Here is a 23,077-nt window from a genome sequence, read left to right on the forward strand (position 1 = left end):
TCATGATAGCTGATGAAGGAGATAGTATTATCATGATAGCTGATGAAGGAGATAGTATTATCATGATAGCTGATGAAGGAGATAGTATTATCATGATAGCTGATGAAGGAGATAGTATTATCATGATAGCTGATGAAGGAGATAGTATTATCATGATAGCTGATGAAGGAGATAGTATTATCATGATACCTGATGAAGGGGATAGTATTATCATGATACCTGATGAAGGGGATAGTATTATCATGATAGCTGATGAAGGGGATAGTATTATCATGATACCTGATGAAGGGGATAGTATTATCATGATACCTGATGAAGGGGATAGTATTATCATGATAGCTGATGAAGGAGATAGTATTATCATGATAGCTGATGAAGGAGATAGTATTATCATGATAGCTGATGAAGGAGATAGTATTATCATGATAGCTGATGAAGGAGATAGTATTATCATGATAGCTGATGAAGGGGATAATATTAACATGATAGCTGATGAAGGAGATAATATTAACATGATAGCTGATGAAGGGGATAATATTAACATGATACCTGATGAAGGAGATAGTATTAACATGATAGCTGATGAAGGGGATAGTATTATCATGATACCTGATGAAGGGGATAGTATTATCATGATACCTGATGAAGGGGATAGTATTATCATGATACCTGATGAAGGGGATAGTATTATCATGATAGCTGATGAAGGAGATAGTATTAACATGATAGCTGATGAAGGAGATAGTATTAACATGATAGCTGATGAAGGGGATAGTATTATCATGATACCTGATGAAGGGGATAGTATTATCATGATACCTGATGAAGGGGATAGTATTATCATGAAAGCTGATGAAGGAGATAATATTAACATGATAGCTGATGAAGGGGATAGTATTATCATGATAGCTGATGAAGGGGATAGTATTAACATGATAGCTGATGAAGGGGATAGTATTATCATGATAGCTGATGAAGGGGATAGTATTATCATGATAGCTGATGAAGGAGATAGTATTAACATGATAGCTGATGAAGGGGATAGTATTAACATGATAGCTGATGAAGGGGATAGTATTATCATGATAGCTGATGAAGGAGATAGTATTATCATGATAGCTGATGAAGGAGATAGTATTATCATGATAGCTGATGAAGGAGATAGTATTATCATGATAGCTGATGAAGGAGATAGTATTATCATGATAGCTGATGAAGGGGATAATATTAACATGATAGCTGATGAAGGAGATAATATTAACATGATAGCTGATGAAGGGGATAATATTAACATGATACCTGATGAAGGAGATAGTATTAACATGATAGCTGATGAAGGGGATAGTATTATCATGATACCTGATGAAGGGGATAGTATTATCATGATACCTGATGAAGGGGATAGTATTATCATGATACCTGATGAAGGGGATAGTATTATCATGATAGCTGATGAAGGGGATAGTATTATCATGATAGCTGATGAAGGAGATAGTATTAACATGATAGCTGATGAAGGAGATAGTATTAACATGATAGCTGATGAAGGGGATAGTATTATCATGATACCTGATGAAGGGGATAGTATTATCATGATACCTGATGAAGGGGATAGTATTATCATGAAAGCTGATGAAGGAGATAATATTAACATGATAGCTGATGAAGGGGATAGTATTATCATGATACCTGATGAAGGGGATAGTATTATCATGATAGCTGATGAAGGGGATAGTATTATCATGATAGCTGATGAAGGAGATAGTATTAACATGATAGCTGATGAAGGGGATAGTATTAACATGATAGCTGATGAAGGGGATAGTATTATCATGATACCTGATGAAGGGGATAGTATTATCATGAAAGCTGATGAAGGGGCTATTATTATCATGATAGCTGATGAAGGGGATAGTATTATCATGAAAGCTGATGAAGGGGATATTATTATCATAATAGCTGAAGAAGGGGATAGTATTATGCTACTTTAGTTGAACCTTAGTCCAACAGCACTCCAGGACATAGAAAACTCTCTCACAGATTATATGTAGTGGGAGAATAAGAGTTTAGTGGTTTAAAACAGAAACCTTATATCTTACAGATCATGGACAGTCCAAACAAGCCAACAGTCTGACTCACCTTCTGTCCAGGAATACCATCCAGACCTGGTGAGCCAGAAACACCCTGGTCACCCTGAGGTAGAAATAGAACACACACGCACAATTAGGATTAGGCATGCACACGCACACACACGAAAGCGCGCACACACACACACACACACAGTAAAAGGGAAGGCCTTAAGACATCCCTAAAACAGCAAAACAGTACTCTGCCGTAGCTAATACTGTTCGGGTGGAAACCACACGAACCACACAGGCAGAATAGGCCAAGTCACACCACCATCAATCTCAATATGAATGTTATGACACTTGATATAGACTTTGCATGTCATGTGCAGTGTTGAGTAACGCAGACCAGCTTTAGCCAATTCTCAAACCTTATCAAGTATAGGAAAATGTTTGGGTGGGCCGCGCCTTTTAAGTGTTATGTCATTAGATTGGATCGAGTTTCATAGACAAATATGTCCCTGTGTGTGTGTGTGTGTGTGTGTGTGTGTGTGTACGTGCGTGTGCGTGCGTGTGCGTGCGTGTGTGTATTCTTCAACTTCAACTTCTAAGGGCTCTAGAGGAGGGTTTAGAGGGTGATGATGCTTTAGAGTGGTCCTGGTGAACTGAAGGTGCTAGACCATGTACAGACCCAGCTGACAGGGCACTCTCTGACTCTCTGTTATGTTTAAAGAGTTTATCATGTTCAAACACATGTGTAAGTTGTGAAATATCTCATATACAGTATTGTATAAATATAAAATATTTCCATGGTAACATACTGTACCTTCTGGCTTGAGTTTCCAGGGAACCCATCTTTCCTGGTCTCTCCCTGTAAAGGGCAACATGATACAGTCAGTAGCTGCTGATCCCTTATTGGTCATTTAGTTAGTGACTGCTTGTCTTATTGGATGTACAGTCAGTGGCTGGTCTCTAATTGGCTGTACAGTCAGTGGCTGGTCTCTAATTGGCTGTACAGTCAGTGGCTGGTCTCTAATTGGCTGTACAGTCAGTGGCTGTTCTTTTAGTAGCAGCTTGTCTCTCCCACGTCTATGGCAAGTAAGTATGGTTAAAATTGAACTGTTTCTCAAAGTTCCCTGAACACGTCACAGACATGGCTATAATATTTTCCTGAATGTTGCAGCCAAGGAATGGTGGTATGATTGGGACAACATGAATAGGCCTTGATTAAGCTTAGTTTGTTGCAATAGTTCCTTAATTGGACTAATTGTCATAATGATACAGCATTCCACCCTGTATCCCACTGCTGAAGCAGGGTCAGTCCCTGGATGGGAGACCAGATGCTGCTGGAAGTGGTGTCGGAGGGCCAGTAGGAGGCACTCTGGTCTGAAAAATCAAATAAAATGTCCCAGGGCAGTGATTAGGGACATTGCCCTGTGTAGGTTTCTGTCTTCCTGATGGGACGTTAAACGGGTGTCCTGACTCTCTGTGGTCACTAAACATCCCATGGAACGTAACAGTAGGGGTGTTAACTCTGGTGTCCTGGCTAAATTCCCAATCTGGCCACCTAATCATCCCCAGCTTCCAATTGGCTCATTCATCCTCCCTCCTCTCCCTTGTAACTATTCCCCAGGTCTTTGCTGTAAATGAGAATGTGTTAAAATGATGTAAAATAATTAAAAGTTTATTTGGTTGACATAGAACTACAATGGTTAAATGCCACTTTTTTAATCTTCTAATGAGACCATGTTGAAGCAGCTAGCAGAACAAGGCCCCAACACAGTGAAACAGGGTTACTGTGGATCTGGGACTTGTAGCTTGCCAATTATCTGGTAATACAATCCACCTCTCTCTGCAGCTGTTGGAGCGCTGTGTTAAATGCAACAGGCTCGGGACAGCTGTAAGGGAAGCAGGATGGGACACTAGCTTAGCCCAGTGAACTGCTGGACCTCCTAAATCCTCTGGCTAATGTGTGAATAAGACACTGACGGCCACTGACTGCAGCCTACATTAGTATAAGGACATGCCCTGGGCCATAATGGTTATAATAACTTTTGGAGAAAATATCCAAATAATGTATGTTTTTGACATTTCTAGAATGTGTCCAAGCTAAAATCTTTAATTGCTACATTCATTTTTGAACATATAAATTCATGATGTTGTATATATCCATAGATTCTAGAAGAACAGAACTCATAAATTAATCATACTGTATACACCCATAGATTTTTGAAGAATTGAACTTATAAATGCCTCATGAGCTTAGTTCAGCTGTCAGACCCCAAAATATAAGCATGTTAAATGTGTAAACAAAGTAAATGTAAATAAACACTCTATAGTGTCAAAACATATTTAAAACTATCATTTTGATATCATGGATGATCAGTCCTTGCATCCATAGTTCCGTCTACAAATTTGAAAGGTTACTTTTCTGGGGTGGTGCTTAGAGGGGCTAGTAACCAAAAGGTTGCTGGATCGAATACCTGAGCTGACAATGTAAAAATCTGTTGTTCTGCCCCTGAACAAGGCAGTTAACCCACTGTTCCCAGGTAGGCAGCCATTGTAAGTAAGAATGTGTTCTTAACCCACTGTTCCCAGGTAGGCAGCCATTGTAAGTAAGAATGTGTTCTTAACCCACTGTTCCCAGGTAGGCAGCCATTGTAAGTAAGAATGTGTTCTTAACCCACTGTTCCCAGGTAGGCAGCCATTGTAAGTAAGAATGTGTTCTTAACCCACTGTTCCCAGGTAGGCAGCCATTGTAAGTAAGAATGTGTTCTTAACCCACTGTTCCCAGGTAGGCAGCCATTGTAAGTAAGAATGTGTTCTTAACCCACTGTTCCCAGGTAGGCAGCCATTGTAAGTAGGAATGTGTTCTTAACCCACTGTTCCCAGGTAGGCAGCCATTGTAAGTAGGAATGTGTTCTTAACCCACTGTTCCCCAGGTAGGCAGCCATTGTAAGTAGGAATGTGTTCTTAACCCACTGTTCCCAGGTAGGCAGCCATTGTAAGTAAGAATGTGTTCTTAACCCACTGTTCCCAGGTAGGCAGCCATTGTAAGTAGGAATGTGTTCTTAACTTACTTGTAAAGTAATATAATGGTTAAATACATGTTTTAAATGTTTTATTATCCAGGCCCATCCCTCAGTTGCTTACCAAAATAGAAACGGGGTCGAGCGTTTGTTATTGTTTCTATTGAGGACTGTAGCTTTAAAGTAACTGTTCAGTGAAAATCTCATTTTAAAAGGTAGACTGACACTGCCAGGAGCAGCACGGCAGATATTGAGATGAGTGATATCCAAGACTTCACTCTCACACGGTCACACACAGTATCTGCACATGTTCATGGGTTCACTCTTCGCAGCCTGGTAACCAGGGCGCCAAAACAGAGAAGAAGTTGAGCCATGCGCTTTCTTGGTGGTTGCAGAAACTGACCCACTATGCTGTTTACTTTCTGTATGTATGTTGTATTGCTGAGTCTACCTCTAAAAGATCATTATGTTGTTGACTTCCTGTATGTATGTTGTATATCTGAGTCTGCCTCTAAAAGATCATTATGTTGTTGACTTCCTGTATGTATGTTGTATATCTGAGTCTGCCTCTAAAAGATCACTATGTTGTTGACTTTCTGTATGTATGTTGTATTGCTGAGTCTACCTCTAAAAGATCATTATGTTGTTGACTTCCTGTATGTATGTTGTATTGCTGAGTCTACCTCTAAAAGATCATTATGTTGTTGACTTTCTGTATGTATGTTGTATTGCTGAGTCTACCTCTAAAAGATCATTATGTTGTTGACTTCCTGTATGTATGTTGTATTGCTGAGTCTACCTCTAAAAGATCATTATGTTGTTGACTTTCTGTATGTATGTTGTATATCTGAGTCTACCTCTAAAAGATCATTATGTTGTTGACTTTCTGTATGTATGTTGTATATCTGAGTCTACCTCTAAAAGATCATTATGTTGTTGACTTCCTGTATGTATGTTGTATTGCTGAGTCTACCTCTAAAAGATCATTATGTTGTTGACTTTCTGTATGTATGTTGTATTGCTGAGTCTACCTCTAAAAGATCATTATGTTGTTGACTTTCTGTATGTATGTTGTATTGCTGAGTCTACCTCTAAAAGATCATTATGTTGTTGACTTTCTGTATGTATGTTGTATTGCTGAGTCTACCTCTAAAAGATCATTATGTTGTTGACTCGTATTAGTGGACAAAGCAGAAAAGTGAAGAAGAAATAGTTCAAAAATCCCTCCAACTATGATCTCAAACAGACCATTTAAAAAATGCTTGCCATTTCCTCAGAGAAGATCACGTCATGTTTTAGGCAGAGACGTCAAACTGTCTGAGCTGGCCAATCAGCTGTTTACTTGTCTTTTTATTTTATTTTATTGAATGGTGTATAGATCCACACCATGTTGTTGTTGTGGTACGCCCACACCATTGCAACACAGGAAATATGCTTTTTAAAAAAGTAGTTCACTCATTTTGTAATTAATTATAGGTAATAGTTCATAGAAATCTGGAAACACTGGACAGTTACTTTAAGGACATTTCCATGTGGCCTACTAGTGATGTTGGAGATACAGTAGCCTATGGAATATATAGGATCAACAGTGATGTAGGAGATAGACAGTAGCATATGGAATCTATAGGATCATCAGTGATGTAGGAGACAGACAGTAGCCTATGGAATATATAGGATCAACAGTGATGTAGGAGATAGACAGTAGCCTATGGAATATATAGGATCATCAGTGATGTAGGAGATAGACAGTAGCATATAGAATCTATAGAATAATCAGTGATGTAGGGGATAGACAGTAGCCTATGGAATCTACAGAATAATCAGTGATGTAGGAGATAGACAGTAGCCTATGGAATCTATAGAATAATCAGTGATGTAGGAGATAGACAGTAGCATATGGAATCTATAGGATCATCAGTGATGTAGGAGATAGACAGTAGCCTATGGAATATATAGGATAATCAGTGATGTAGGAGACAGACAGTAGCCTATGGAATATATAGGATCATCAGTGATGTAGGAGACAGACAGTAGCCTATGGAATATATAGGATCATCAGTGATGTAGGAGATAGACAGTAGCCTATGGAATATATAGGATCATCAGTGATGTAGGAGATAGACAGTAGCCTATGGAATCTATAGGATCATCAGTGATGTAGGAGATAGACAGTAGCATATAGAATCTATAGAATAATCACTGAATCAGGAGATAGAACCCTATAGTCTACTGGTATAGGAATGTTCAACATCCATTTAGACAAAGCAGAGTCACCCTAGTAACACCATGTATTGTGTACTGCATGAACTGCAGGTGTGTATAACTGATGATGGGGATAGATAATAGCCTATAGCTATTATGTTCTGCCTGATCATTAATAGCACCCACCTGGTGTCCCAGATCTCAATCAGTCCCTGATTAAGGTTAGCAGTGGAACTGGCTTCAAGGTATAGTTTGGAATATAAGGAGCCTATAGGGATGTTTGCATTCTCTTTAAAACAAGTGGACTCTTCCCCAGGGCTGATATGAGGCTTAAGTCCAACGCTCAGCAGAGCATAAACCCCAATCTGCAGTAGAATCACAGGGTTAAAGGTTACCCTGGTGCCTGTAACTCTACATCCACTCCCTGTGTGAACTGAAACATTGTCCTGTGGCATTCTCCTTCTTTCTTCCCCTCTGACTGTCTGTCACACACACACACACACACACACACACACACGTCCCCCTCTAAGTGACAACATGAGCGTTCTCCTCTGTTAAATCCATTAGAGATAATTATGACACTCTTCAACAGGCTAATTAATATATGTTAGTGCTCCAACGTTCATAATTGGGCTTATTTCTAACTAGCTGAATGTTTGGTGTGTGATCATGTATTGACAGTGGTGACAATGGTTTTCACCATCTACAAAATTAGACATTGAAAGCAAAGCTAGATTCTGTGGTGAAGGTTGCTAACGAGCCCTTCACAAGTATCGCGTTACTCAGAACCCACGTTGTTCTCGGGGCAGGTCTGCCAGTTTTCACTAGCAGAAGGGACTTTTCGTAACAGGTTAGGAGAATGAGGTTCAGGTTAGGAACAGGGTTTGGGATAGGGTTAGCTAAAACGCATAAAAAATAAAAAAAAACGGACTGGAACATATCTATCTACAACCAGGACTGCCCTGAGAACACCCTCTGTTTCCACTAATGTGATCCTGCTAAAAAACAACACTACCTCTGACCATGTTGACTGTCTGACAATGTGTTGGCAGTGGTGGCTAAACATTTAAGAATCTTTGAAGTCCGTTAGCATCTGAAAGAGAACGCTGGCTGTTGCTTTGACCTATTCAGTGTGTTCGGAAAGTATTCAGACCCCTTCACTTCTTCCCCTGCTGTGTCACGTTACAGCCTTATTCTAAAATGGATTCAATAGTTTTTTTCATCAATCTACACACACAATACCCCATAATGACAAAAAAAAAGCAGTTTTTTTTTTAGAAATGTTTGCAAATATAAAAAATTTAAAAAACTATCAATTACATAAGTATTCAGACCCTTTACTCAGTACTTCCCCAGACCTATGCCTCGACACGATCCTGTCTCAGAGCTCTACGGACAATTCCTTCGACCTCATGGCTTGGTTTTTGCTCTGACATGCGCTGTCAACTGTGGGACCTTATATAGACAGGTGTGTGTCTTTCCAAATCATGTCCGATCAATTGAATTTACCACAGGTGGACTCCAATCAAGTTGTAGAAACATCTCAAGGATGATCAATGGAAACAAGATGCACCTGAGCTCAATTTTGTGCCTTTCTAAATCATGTCCAATCTATTGAATTTACCACAGGTGGACTCCAATCAATGTGTAAAACATCTAGAGGATGATCAATGGAAACAGGATGAATCTGAGCTCAATTTCCAGTCTTATAGCAAAGGGTCTGAATACTTATGTAAATAAGGTGCTTCTGTTGTTTAGTTGTAGTAAATGTGCAAACATTTCTAAAAACCTGTTTTCGCTTTGTCATTATGGGGTATTGTGTGTAGATTGATGAGGATTTAACATTTTTTTTATCCTTTTAAGGATTGAAAATGTGGAAAAAGTGAAGGGGTCTGAATGCTTCCCGAATGCACTCTATTTTCTATTGCGAAAGGCAGCATAATATGAATGGAGAAATAGAGACATTTATGTTTGGTAGTAAAACCATAAGCCCTATTAATGTAGTGTGTTTTTAATGCTTTAAGGGATTTTGTGGGCATCCTCCTGAGTTTATGTGTTGTCATTACTCCTCGGGAAGAAAACCTTAGAATACCACTGGATATCAAACACATTTCATACCCTCTTTCATCAAGGATATCATTTTATTTTCCTTCATCCATCCATCCATCCATCCATCCATCCATAATATGATTTTTACTAGACCGTGGCACTAAGTTACAGAAGCTCTTCACTTCAATAAATGCATAAAATTCACTGATGCTTAATTCCCATTGGAAGTCCACTTCTAAGAATGACTTTTAACCGACAGCCGACTCATTCAGGTTTTACAGTATTACCTTGACTGAGCGTTAAAACAGGGGGATAAATGGGGCCATATGGAACTGAAATACTGTACAGCTCAAATGAAGTAGAGAAGCACTCCAACTGTACATGTACATACAATAGATGAATGTGTGCTAGCAATAGTAGAATGATGACATTTTATAGAAAGAGGGAACAGAAATCATCATTATAACCTTTTAATGCGCCCCTGATGTAGTTATTGGCAATTGAGCTTTTACAGAGATTTATACAGAAGCTCCAATACTACTTAGACTCTAGAGCATTTAAACAGAATCATAATGAGAACTGTGGGTTAATTGTTATGACCTAACAAGGAAAACGTTGGGGGGAATTGGGGATTACCTTGTGGTTGTGTTACTTCAAGAGAAGAGACAGTATAAATCCAGCACTGTGGTGAAAGTTGGATGGAGGATCCTAATCCCGTTCACAGTGATGAAACAGCTGTGGTTATCCAGGGTTCTTCAGAAGATTAAACACATCCATCCTGGTATTATAAGAAGGCAGCTTCCTTGAAAGGAAATCACTTTTTCCTAATGGCCTTGTATGATATTATAGGATTTACAGCCCTAGTAGTATATTATAGGATTTACAGCCCTAGTAGTATATTATAGGATTTACAGCCCTAGTACTGTTATACGATGTACAGTCCTAGTACTATGTTATAGGATGTACAGCCCTAGTACTATGTTATACAATGTACAGCCCTAGTACTATGTTATACGACGTACAGTCCTAGTACTATGTTATACGACGTACAGTCCTAGTACTATGTTATACGACGTACAGCCCTAGTACTATGTTATACGACGTACAGCCCTAGTACTATGTTATAGGATGTACAGCCCTAGTACTATGTTATACGATGTACAGCCCTAGTACTATGTTATACGATGTACAGCCCTAGTACTATGTTATACGATGTTATACGATGTACAGCCCTAGTACTATGTTATACGATGTACAGCCCTGGTACTATGTTATACGATGTACAGCCCTGGTACTATGTTATATGATGTACAGCCCTAGTACTATGTTATACGATGTACAGCCCTAGTACTGTTATACGATGTACAGCCCTAGTACTATGTTATACGATGTACAGCCCTAGTACTATGTTATACGATGTACAGCCCTAGTACTGTTATATGATGTACAGCCCTAGTACTATGTTACACGATGTACAGCCCTAGTACTATGTTACACGATGTACAGCCCTAGTACTATGTTATACGATGTACAGCCCTAGTACTATGTTATACGACGTACAGCCCTAGTACTATGCTACACGATGTACAGCCCTAGTACTATGCTACACGATGTACAGCCCTAGTACTATGTTATACGACATACAGCCCTAGTACTATGCTACACGATGTACAGCCCTAGTACTATGTTATACGACATACAGCCCTAGTACTATGCTACACGATGTACAGCCCTAGTAGTATGCTACACGATGTACAGCCCTGGTACTATGCTACACGATGTACAGCCCTGGTACTATGCTACACGATGTACAGCCCTAGTACTATGCTACACGATGTACAGCCCTAGTACTATGCTACACGATGTACAGCCCTGGTACTATGCTACACGATGTACAGCCCTGGTACTATGCTACACGATGTACAGCCCTAGTACTATGTTATACGATGTACAGCCCTAGTACTATGCTACACGATGTACAGCCCTGGTACTATGCTACACGATGTACAGCCCTAGTACTATGCTACACGATGTACAGCCCTAGTACTATGTTATACGACGTACAGCCCTAGTACTATACTACACGATGTACAGCCCTAGTACTATGCTACACGATGTACAGCCCTGGTACTATGCTACACGATGTACAGCCCTGGTACTATGCTACACGATGTACAGCCCTAGTACTATGTTATACGATGTACAGCCCTAGTACTATGTTACACGATGTACAGCCCTAGTACTATGTTATACGATGTACAGTCCTAGTACTAGTACTATGTTATACGATGTACAGTCCTAGTACTATGCTACACGATGTACAGCCCTAGTACTATGCTACACGATGTACAGCCCTAGTATTAACACATTCACAGCTCCTAGGTGGAATAAAATCTAAACATTGACGTCGTGATGAAATCAATGCTTTTTATTATTCCTTTACAATACCCAGAACGTGTTCAGCACCACACTACAGTACTCCATTCCACTCTGCCTGCTTGCCTTCTCAACGAGCTGTCACTAATTTAATTTAGTCCCACAATGCACTTCTTCTGAAAAGTGATAATAATGCCAGGAATCCTATTTGGGGCAGTTGATTGGTTGTCACAGTGTCGCTGAACCCAGCCTGTCTGTCAAAACATATAACTTCAACAGAGGTACAGTAATTAAATGACCCTTTCAGAAGTGACATGACGTTGTATTGGATTCACAGTTTAATAGAACAAGTAAATGGTGTGCTCACAGGAGTCTATTCACCTGAGTATGATACGCTTGGAGGTTTCCCTACAAGTTACTTTCAACCTGAAAAAAAACAACGAATTATGACTTTAAAGAGATTTATTTTGTGCTACTTTTAATGATTTAATGGTGCCGAGACTAGTTGAATAAGGATGTATGGACTGAGGTGTTTTCTTTGGTCCTAGTAGACCACTATAACAAACCTAACGCCACTTCTACAGCAGGAACATACTAATTATAATGGAGAGTTTCACAAATAACCCAATTCCCCCTCCTCTCGGTCGGTCCTACAGGTAGAATGATTTAAAGCTTGTGTAGTAGCTGTTGTACTTTCTCTGAATTCCTGAGTGTTTTTAAGGGAAAAACAGAAGGACTGCATCCCAAATGGCACCCTAGTCTCTATATAGTGCATTTTTTTTGACCAGGCCTATAAGATATCATCCCATAGGGCTCTGTTCCAAAGTAGTGCACTATATTGGGAATAGGGTTCCATTTAGGACACAACCAAGTTCCTACTAGCTCTGCAAAATGTCTTTACCCAAACTACACCACTCTATGGTAATTGGGTCAATGACCACAAAGACCATCTGGTCCTAAAAGGCGAATCACCACCTGTTCAGAGAAATTACTTCCTATCATTCTTCATTCCCAAACACACTGGCCCTTCTTCTCTCTCTCTTTCTGTCAAACACACGGACTCTTCTCTCTCTGTCAAACACACTGGCCCTTCTCTCTCTCTCTTTCTGTCAAACACACCGGCTCTTCTCTCTCTCTCTTTATGTCAAACACACTGGCCCTTCTCTCTCTTTCTTTCTGTCAAACACACTAGCTCTTCTTCTCTCTCTCTTTCTGTCAAACACACTGGCCCCTCTCTCTCTCTCTGTCAAACACACTGACTCTTCTCTCTCTCTCTTTCTGTCAAACACACTAGCTCTTCTCTCTCTCTTTCTGTCAAACACACTGGCCCCTCTCTCTCTCTCTGTCAAACACACTGACTCTTCTCTCTCTCTCTTTCTGTCAAACACACTGGCTCTTCTTCTCGCTCTCTCTGTCAAACACACTGACTCTTCTCTCTCTCTCTGTCAAACACACTGACTCTTCTCTCTCTCTCTTTCTGTCAAACACACTGACTCTTCTCTCTCTCTCTCTTTCTATCAAACACACTGACTCTTCTCTCTCTCTTTCTGTCAAACACACTGACTTCTCTCTCTTTCTGTCAAACACACTGACTTCTTCTCTCTCTCTCTGTCAAACACACTGACTCTTCTCTCTCTCTTTCTGTCAAACACACTGACTCTTCTCTCTCTCTTTCTGTCAAACACACTGACTCTTCTTCTCTCTCTCTCTCTCTCTGCCAAACACACTGGCTCTTCTTCTCTCTCTCTTTCTGTCAAGCACACTGGCTCCTCTCTCTCTCTCTCTCTCTCTTTCTGTCAAACACACTGGCTCTTCTCTCTGTCAAACACACTGGCTCTTCTCTGTCTCTCTTTCTGTCAAACACACTGGCACTTCTCTCTCTCTCTCTTTCTGTCAAACACACTGGCTCTTCTCTCTCTCTGTCTCTCTCTCTGTGTCAAACACACTGGCTCTTCTCTCTCTCTCTCTTTCTGTCAAACACTGGCTCTTCTTCTCTCTCTCTTTCTGTCAAACACACTGGCCCCTCTCTCTCTCTCTCTCTTTCTGTCAAACACACTGGCTCTTCTTCTCTCTCTCTGCCAAACACACTGGCTCTTCTTCTCTCTCTCTTTCTGTCAAACACACTGGCTCCTCTCTCTCTCTCTCTCTCTCTTTCTGTCAAACACACTGGCTCTTCTCTCTGTCAAACACACTGGCTCTTCTCTGTCTCTCTTTCTGTCAAACACACTGGCTCTTCTCTCTGTCAAACACACTGGCTCTTCTCTGTCTCTCTTTCTGTCAAACACACTGGCACTTCTCTCTCTCTCTCTTTCTGTCAAACACACTGGCTCTTCTCTCTCTCTGTCTCTCTCTCTCTGTCAAACACACTGACTCTTCTCTCTCTCTCTGTCAAACACACTGACGCTTCTCTCTCTCTCTGTCAAACACACTGACTCTTCTCTCTCTCTTTCTGTCAAACACACTGGCTCTTCTCTCTCTCTCTTTCTGTCAAACACACTGGCTCTTCTCTCTGTCAAACACACTGGCTCTTCTCTCTCTCTCTTTCTGTCAAACACACTGGCTCTTCTCTCTCTCTGTCTCTCTCTCTCTGTCAAACACACTGGCTCTTCTCTCTCTCTCTCGTTCTGTCAAACACTGGCTCTTCTTCTCTCTCTCTTTCTGTCAAACACACTGGCACTTCTCTCTCTCTCTCTCTGTCAAACACACTGGCTCTTCTCTCTCTCTTTCTGTCAAACACACTGGCCCCTCTCTCTCTCTCTCTTTCTGTCAAACACACTGGCTCTTCTTCTCTCTCTCTCTCTCTGCCAAACACACTGGCTCTTCTTCTCTCTCTCTTTCTGTCAAGCACACTGGCTCCTCTCTCTCTCTCTCTCTCTCTTTCTGTCAAACACACTGGCTCTTCTCTCTGTCAAACACACTGGCTCTTCTCTGTCTCTCTTTCTGTCAAACACACTGGCACTTCTCTCTCTCTCTCTTTCTGTCAAACACACTGGCTCTTCTCTCTCTCTCTGTCTCTCTCTCTCTGTCAAACACACTGGCTCTTCTCTCTCTCTCTCTTTCTGTCAAACACTGGCTCTTCTTCTCTCTCTCTTTCTGTCAAACACACTGGCACTTCTCTCTCTCTCTCTGTCAAACACACTGGCTCTTCTTCTCTCTCTCTTTCTGTCAAACACACTGGCCCCTCTCTCTCTCTCTCTTTCTGTCAAACACACTGGCTCTTCTTCTCTCTCTCTCTCTGCCAAACACACTGGCTCTTCTTCTCTCTCTCTTTCTGTCAAACACACTGGCTCCTCTCTCTCTCTCTCTCTCTCTTTCTGTCAAACACACTGGCACTTCTGTCTCGCTCTCTCTCTCTCTCTGTCAAACACACTGACTCTTCTTCTCTCTTTCTTTCTGTCAAACACACTGGCACTTCTCTCTCTCTCTCTCTGTCAAACATACTGGCTCTTCTTCTCTCTCTCTTTCTGTCAAACACACTGGCTCTTCTTCTCTCCCTCTCTCTGTCAAACACACTGGCTCCTCTCTCTCTTTCTGTCAAACACACTGGCTCTTCTTCTCTCTCTCTTTCTGTCAAACACACTGGCTACTCTCTCTCTCTTTCTGTCAGTCCCTTCGGCCCTCAGCCCTCCATTTGTGCATTCACACGCTCATCTGCCATATACACAAGTGTCCCTATGCTGAGGGAGTGAAAATTATGGAGGGTGTATTAGACCCTCCGATAGCCACTTCAAAGGCTTCAGAGCGATGTGGAATCCCATAACGCACCACATTATTTTTGAGTTTTCACAATTTCACACAAAACAATGGAGAGGCGTAATGGAGAGCCACCTGTACTTGTTTGTGTCTGATTTCAAGGCTTTAAACATGTAGCAAATGAAATGTTGAACTGATACTGACGGTTATATATTGTAAAAGGACTGAATTTCATGCTCGTTCTATTACTATTACGTTGATTCGGTCTGGGACTTATTTCCATTGTTAAATCATGGAGGATAACACACAATACAGTCTGGGACTTATTTCCATTGTTAAATCATGGAGGATAAAACGCAATACAGTCTGGGACTTATTTCCATTGTTAAATCACGGAGGATAAAACGCAATACAGTCTGGGACTTATTTCCATTGTTAAATCATGGAGGATAACACTCAATACAGTCTGGGACATATTTCCATTGTTAAATCATGGAGGATAACACTCAATACAGTCTGGGACTTATTTCCATTGTTAAATCATGGAGGATAACACTCAATACAGTCTGGGACTTATTTCCATTGTTAAATCATGGAGGATAACACTCAATACAGTCTGGGACATATTTCCATTGTTAAATCACGGAGGATAAAACGCAATACAGTCTGGGACATATTTCCATTGTTAAATCATGGAGGATAACACTCAATACAGTCTGGGACTTATTTCCATTGTTAAATCATGGAGGATAACACACAATCCAGGACATATTTCCTTATTTCTGTCTCCGTCTGTGTCTGTCTTTTCGCTGTCTGTCTTTTCTATGTCTGTCTCCGTCTCTGTCTGTCTCCATCTCTGTCTGTCTCCGTCTCTGTCTGTCTCCGTCTCTGTCCGTCTCCGTCTCTGTCCGTCTCTGTCTCTGTCCGTCTCTGTCTCTGTCCGTCTCCGTCTCTGTCCGTCTCCGTCTCCGTCTCTGTCTGTCTCCGTCTCTGTCTGTCTCCGTCTCTGTCTGTCTCCGTCTCTGTCTGTCTCCGTCTCTGTCTGTCTCCGTCTCTGTCTCTGTCTCCATCTCCGTCTCTGTCTGTCTTTTCTCTGTCTCCATCTCTGTCTCTGTCTGTCAATACAGTCTGGGACTTATTTCCATTTTTAAATCATGGAGGATAACACACAATCCAGGACATATTTCCTTATTTCTGTCTCCGTCTGTGTTTTCGCTGTCTGTCTTTTCTATGTCTGTCTCCGTCTCTGTCTGTCTCCATCTCTGTCTGTCTCCATCTCTGTCTGTCTCCATCTCTGTCTGTCTCCATCTCTGTCTCTGTCCGTCTCTGTCTCTGTCCGTCTCAGTCTCTGTCCGTCTCCGTCTGTCTCCGTCTCTGTCTCTGTCTGTCTCCGTATCTGTCTGTCTCCGTCTCTGTCTGTCTCCGTCTCTGTCTGTCTCCGTCTCTGTCTGTCTCCGTCTCTGTCTGTCTCCGTCTCTGTCTGTCTCCGTCTCTGTCTGTCTCCGTCTCTGTCTCTGTCTCCATCTCCGTCTCTGTCTGTCTTTTCTCTGTCTCCATCTCTGTCTCTGTCTGTCTCCAGCTCCGTCTCCGTCTGTCTCCAGCTCCGTCTCCGTCTGTCTCCATCTCTGTCTCTGTCGGTCTCCGTCTGTCTCCATCTCTGTCTCTGTCTGCCTCCATCTCTGTCTGTCTCCATCTCCGTCTCTGTCTGTCTCCATCTCTGTCTGTCTCCGTCTCTGTCTGCCTCCATCTCTGTCTCTGTCTGTCTCCGTCTCTGTCTGCCTCCGTCTCTGTCTGCCTCCGTCTCTGTCTGCCTCCGTCTCTGTCTGCCTCCATCTCTGTCTGCCTCCATCTTTGTCTGCCTCCATCTCTGTCTGTTTCCATCTCTGTCTCTGTCTGTCTCCGTCTCTGTCTCCGTCTGTCTCCATCTCTGTCTCTGTCTGTTTCCATCTCTGTCTCTGTCTGTCTCCGTCTCTGTCTCTGTCTGTCTCCATCTCTGTCTGTCTCCATCTCCGTCTCTGTCTGTCTTTTCTCTGTCTCCATCCCTGTCTCTGTCTGTCTTTTCCCTGTCTGTCTCCATCTCCGTCTCTGTCTGTCTCCATCTCTGTCTGTCTCCGTCTCTGTCTGTCTCCATCTCTGTCTCTGTCTGTCTCTGTCTCTGTCTGTCTCTGTCTGTCTTTTCTCTGTCTCTCTCTGTCTCCATCTCTGTCTCTGTCTGTCTTTTCTCTGTCTGTCTCCATCTCTGTCTGTCTCCATCTCTGTCTCTGTCTGTCTCCATCTCTGTCTCTCTCCGTCTCTGTCTGTCTCTGTCTGTCTGTCTTTTCTCTGTCTCCATCTCTGTCTCTGTCTGTCTGTCTCCATCTCTGTCTGTCTTTTCTCTGTCTCCATCTCTGTCTCTGTCTGTCTTTTATCTGTCTCCATCTCTGTCTGTTTTTTCTCTGTCTCCATCTCTGTCTCTGTCTGTCTGTCTCCATCTCTGTCTGTCTTTTCTCTGTCTGTCTCCATCTCCGTCTCTGTCTGTCTTTTCTCTGTCTCCATCTCCGTCTGTCTCCGTCTCTGTCTCTGTCTGTCTCCATCTCTGTCTGTCTTTTCTCTGTCTCTCTCTGTCTCCATCTCTGTCTCCATCTCTGTCTCCATCTCTGTCTCTGTCTGTCTGTCTTTTCTCTGTCTGTCTCCATCTCTGTCTGTCTTTTCTCTGTCTGTCTCCATCTCTGTCTGTCTCCATCTCTGTCTGTCTTTTCTCTGTCTCCATCTCTGTCTCTGTCTGTCTCCGTCTCTGTCTGTCTCCATCTCTGTCTCTCTCCGTCTCTGTCTCTGTCTGTCTCTGTCTGTCTTTTCTCTGTCTCCATCTCTGTCTCTGTCTGCCTCCATCTCTGTCTCTGTCTGTCTCCGTCTCTGTCTCTGTCTGCCTCCGTCTCTGTCTCTGTCTGCCTCCGTCTCTGTCTCTGTCTGCCTCCGTCTCTGTCTCTGTCTGCCTCCGTCTCTGTCTCTGTCTGCCTCCGTCTCTGTCTGTCTTTTCTCCATCTCCGTCTTTGTCTCTCTCCCTGAAATATGTGACTAAGGAAGCACAACAGCTTTATCTCTGTTAGAATTGTAACTGAATTCTACAGGTACAATACCTGTGTACACTTGCACAGTCATGATGGTATTTACTGAGCCAGATAGATATTCAACATCTCCTTTACCTTGTCTCCTTGATCGCCTTTCTGTCCTGGAAGTCCTGCCAAGCCTGGTAGACCTTGATCACCCTACAAAGAACAAGAACATTTAATTGATGTAATTTACCTGAACTAGCTTGCTAATGACTGTCCGTCCACACATTAAAAACTCCCCAAAGACATGAGAAATTCCCCAAGGTACCCCTCTGTCTGAAGTCTGCTTTCAGAACACTTCCATGGACATTAGTGGAACCACCTCTGGAGATGGCGGCCATGCCTCAAACAAAGCAACTACATATTTGTGCCAAATTACTGCTAATAAGCTTTTATTTCCTGCCTTTGGTTGGCATCCAAGAAAACCCATTGGCATAAATGTGCTTTAATTTTGTATTTATTTTCTTGTTTAATACGTTTGGTGTCAGCAGTGGGATATCTGAATGCATGGTTCCATTAGAACAGAACACTGAGACGGAGAACCCATTAGGATTATATTTGCTGTTTGGACAGATTGTTCCTGAGGATTGCTCAACTCCGATCTCCTATATCGAGGTTGAGTTGAGTATTGATAAGTGGTCACACGATTTGCTAGCAACAACATTGAGTTGCCACCAGTCGATACTTGAAATTCTGAAAACGCTTACCTGTACCTATTTTAGTCCTGTACAACAAGAAGTCCTTCCGAAGGGTGCTGAAATTCATACTTTTACTAAAAATGTTTATCGAATACAATGGCACCCTATTCCCTATTGGCCTTGGTCAAAAGTAGTGCACAAAACAGAGAATAGAGTGCTGTTTGGGATGCAGGATATTTCTATGGACTGTACCTTCTCTGCTGAGCATTGACATCTGTCACTGCTGGAATGCTGGACCCGCTGGACCCGAGCTGGCTGGACGGGCTGGGAGAGCATCCGGGGGAGCTGGCCTGCTCCATCTGTATTCAAGGGATTGGGAGTCACCCCTCCAGCACCAGGGCCCTCCCTGCTAGGCTCACACTGTAGGATCAATACAAAGATTTACAGTTGGGATTTTTACCATTTTGTTGCCTTACAATCTGGAACTAAAATAGATTTTTGGGGGTTTGTATCATTTGATTCACACGACATGCCTACCACTTTGAAGATGCAAAATATTTTTTCTTGTGAAACAAACACGAAATAAGACAATAAAACAGGGGTGATGAGAGGTGTTGGGTTTGTACCAGACATAGCGTTTTCCTTGATGGCCAAAAAGCTCAATTTTAGTCTTGTCTGACCAGAGTACCTTCTTCCATATGTTTGGGGAGTCTCCCACATGCCTTTTGGCGAACACCAAACGTGCTTCCTTATTCTTTTCTTTAAGCAATGGCTTTTTTTCTGGCCACTCTTCCGTAAAGCCCAGCTCTGTGGAATGTATGGCTTAAAGTGGTCCTATGGACAGATACTCCAATCTCCGCTGTGGAGCTTTGCAGCTCCTTCAGGGTTATCTTTGGTGTCTTTGTTGCATCTCTGATTAATACCCTCCTTGCCTGGTCTGTGAGTTTTGGTGGGCGGCCCTCTCTTGGCAGGTTTGTTGTAGTGCCATATTCTTTCAATTTTTTAATAACGGATTTTTGTATCCGAACCCTGATCTGTACTTCTCCACTCCCTGACCTGTTTGGAGCTCCTTGGTCTTCATGGTGCCGCTTGCTTGGTGGTGGCTCTTGCTTAGTGATGTTGCAGACTCTGGGGCCTTTCAGAACAGGTGTACATATACTGAGATCATGTGACAGATCATGTGGCACTTGCACACAGGTGGACTTAAGTTAATTTGCTAATTAGTTCTGAAGGTAACTGGTTGCACCAGATCTTATTTAGGGGCTGAATACATATACATGCACCACTTTTCAGTTTTTAAAAATGTTTTAAATAGTTTGAAACAAGTTTTTTTTTTTATTTAACTTCACCAATTTGGACTATTTTATATATGTCCACTGCATACAAACTGTTTAGACACATGACTCTGCTATTTAAGGGCCAGTTTCCTGGAACCACCTTAAGCCTAATCATTTCATGTTGCTATTCAATTCTGTTTTCTAGTTGACTTGAACTTGAGTCCAGGGCTAGACAGAATTTTGGTCTAGAAAGCAATGTAAAATCTCAATTGAAGGTGCTATTTAGTTTAGGAGTAGGCTTAATTTGGGTATAGGAAACCAGACAATTATAATACAACACATGTTGAAATGCAGTTCTCAAATAATATGTAATAACAGTCCAGTACCACTACCGCATTCATAATCAGTTAACAATCAGTTAATGTCCAATGATTCATTGACCCAATGAGATACCTTAATTACTGTGGAACTAGATGACTGTCCCAGGGGAATGAGGAAAGGACAATACTTAAGGTTTTTGAATGCCAATACATTATTTCCTACCATATTGACTGAGCCCCAGTACTGAAACTCAATGCACACTGAGATAACATCCTGGTTATGGATATATATTATAACTGTCATAGGCCAAAGGTGAGAGGTCACTGAAACACACTATTTCCAACCATATAGATCACATGTGACCTAGCACATTGAATCAACATAACCCAACACTCACTGAGATGACAACATGGGTATGAATACATATGGGCCTAACTGTCAAAATGTCAAAGGTCACTTCTCCTTTTAAACACAGTTAGCAGTCCAAATTGCACGCTTTTTCCTATGGGCTCTGGTCAAACGTAGTGCACTATACTGGGAATAGGGTGCTATTTGGGATTCATCCACAGTCTGTAAGGTCACTCTCCATTGACCTGGTCTGCAATATGATCTAACAGAATAATATCTATCTATCAATCTATCAATCAAATGTATTTATAAATCCCGTTTTACATCAGCAGCTGTCACAAAGATATTGCACAGTAACCTGGATAAGATGTCCCCTATGGAAGAAACATCATTCAGTTGGGTAGTTTTCAAGAAGGGCAAACACAACTCAACCAGATTATATTACATATTGCCCTTAAATTCAAATATCGACCAAGAAGCCAGTTCCAATGCTTTAAAAATATATATTCCCCTCTTACAATTGGCTCATTCATCCCCCTAGCTATTCCCCAGGTCGTTGCTGTAAATGAGAACGTGTTCTCAGTCAACTTACCTGGTAAAATAATGGATAAATATATATATATATGTTTTTTTAATTAAAAAAAAATAAACAGGGACTGATTTAGATCTGGGAAAGCAGGTGCGTGCAATTAATTATCAGGTAAAACAGAAAACTAGAAGTACTCCGGAATTCATAGGGTAAGAATTTAATAACCCTGCTCTACCGTATATCAAGCCACGTCGAAGGTCTCATGTATGTCCTAAAATGTGCATTGTACATAAAAGGAGTGTAAAATATCTTACCGTAGATCCTGCCTGCTCACAGCAGTTCTCCATCTCAGCCAGGTATGGGTCACAGTAGATCAGGATTTGTTGCAGTTCGATCTGGAGAGAAAGACATCTGTTAGGGACATTATGATGATTCAGATATGGAGAAAAACTAACTTTTTAAAATGCTAACAATGTATATTTTGAAATAGGAAACATGTTTCTTTGACCGAAACTAAGCAACCCCAGCACACCAAAATTGGTTATGTGAAAGTTCCCAGAACATTTGTTTGTTCGCGGCAAATGTTCTTTTAGAATGATTGTATAAAACATTTGCCTGATGTTTCAAGAACATTCAAGATCTATTCTTTAACAGGTTCCCAGAATCATTTCATTAGTCTGGTGAGAACTTTTGGGGACATCACAAAAGATATGTTCCCCAAACACAAAAGCTGTCCAGTTGGGCCTCCGCTTCTAGAATGGTTCTTTAAGGGTGCAAAAAGCATGAGATATTACAAGTACGTTCCCAGAACACATTTCCTCTGTTCTTTAAAGGTTCCAAGAATATTTCATTAGGTTGTGGTAACACTGACTGGTCAAGAGATATGTTCCCAAAACACAAAAACTGTCCAGTTATGCAAACATTCAGTTATCAAATAAAATGTTATTTGTCACATGTGCCGAATACAACAGGCCCGTCAGGTAGTCCAGGATCCAGTTGCAGAGGGAGTTGTTAGTCCCAGGGTCCTTAGCTTAGTGATGAGCTTTATGGGCACTATGGTGTTGAAAGCTGAGCTGTAGTCAATGAACAGCATTCTCACCTTCTCACCTTTTCTCCAGGTGGGAAAGAGCAGTGTGGAGTGCGATTGAGATTGCGTCATCTGTGGATCTGTTGGGGCTGTACGCAAATTGGAATGGGTCTAGGGTTTCTGGGATGATGGTGTTGATGTGAGCCATGACCAACCTTTCTAAGCACTTCATGGCTATCGACGTGAGTGCAACAGTTCGGTAGTCATTTAGGCAGGTTACCTTCACTTTCTTGGACACAGGGACTATGGTGGTCTGCTTCAAACATGTAGGTATTACAGACTCGGTCAGGGAGAGGTTGAAAATGTCAGTGAAGACACTTGCCAGTTGGTCCACACATGCTCTGAGTACACGTCATGGTAATCCGGCCTTTCT

The 23,077-nt window shown here is 41.7% G+C and overlaps 1 protein-coding gene across 3 annotated transcripts in view; it reads right to left on the reverse strand.

Annotated features, from left to right (window-relative positions):
- Positions 1-23,077, reverse strand: part of LOC110519057 (collagen alpha-1(XIX) chain) — a 266,495-nt gene that overhangs the window by 224,427 nt on the left and 18,991 nt on the right. For all 3 annotated transcript variants that reach the window (XM_036987654.1, XM_036987651.1, XM_036987663.1), the window contains exons 7-11: positions 21,932-22,012; positions 19,395-19,562; positions 18,598-18,660; positions 2,893-2,937; positions 2,140-2,193 (exon numbers count right to left, since the gene is read on the reverse strand). In XM_036987654.1, the coding sequence (XP_036843549.1) occupies positions 2,140-2,193; positions 2,893-2,937; positions 18,598-18,660; positions 19,395-19,562; positions 21,932-22,012 (411 nt within the window). The remainder of the gene's footprint in view (positions 1-2,139; positions 2,194-2,892; positions 2,938-18,597; positions 18,661-19,394; positions 19,563-21,931; positions 22,013-23,077) is intronic.

Source organism: Oncorhynchus mykiss, chromosome 1 (assembly GCF_013265735.2).
Source record: "Oncorhynchus mykiss isolate Arlee chromosome 1, USDA_OmykA_1.1, whole genome shotgun sequence".
Classification (NCBI taxonomy): Eukaryota; Metazoa; Chordata; class Actinopteri; order Salmoniformes; family Salmonidae; genus Oncorhynchus; species Oncorhynchus mykiss.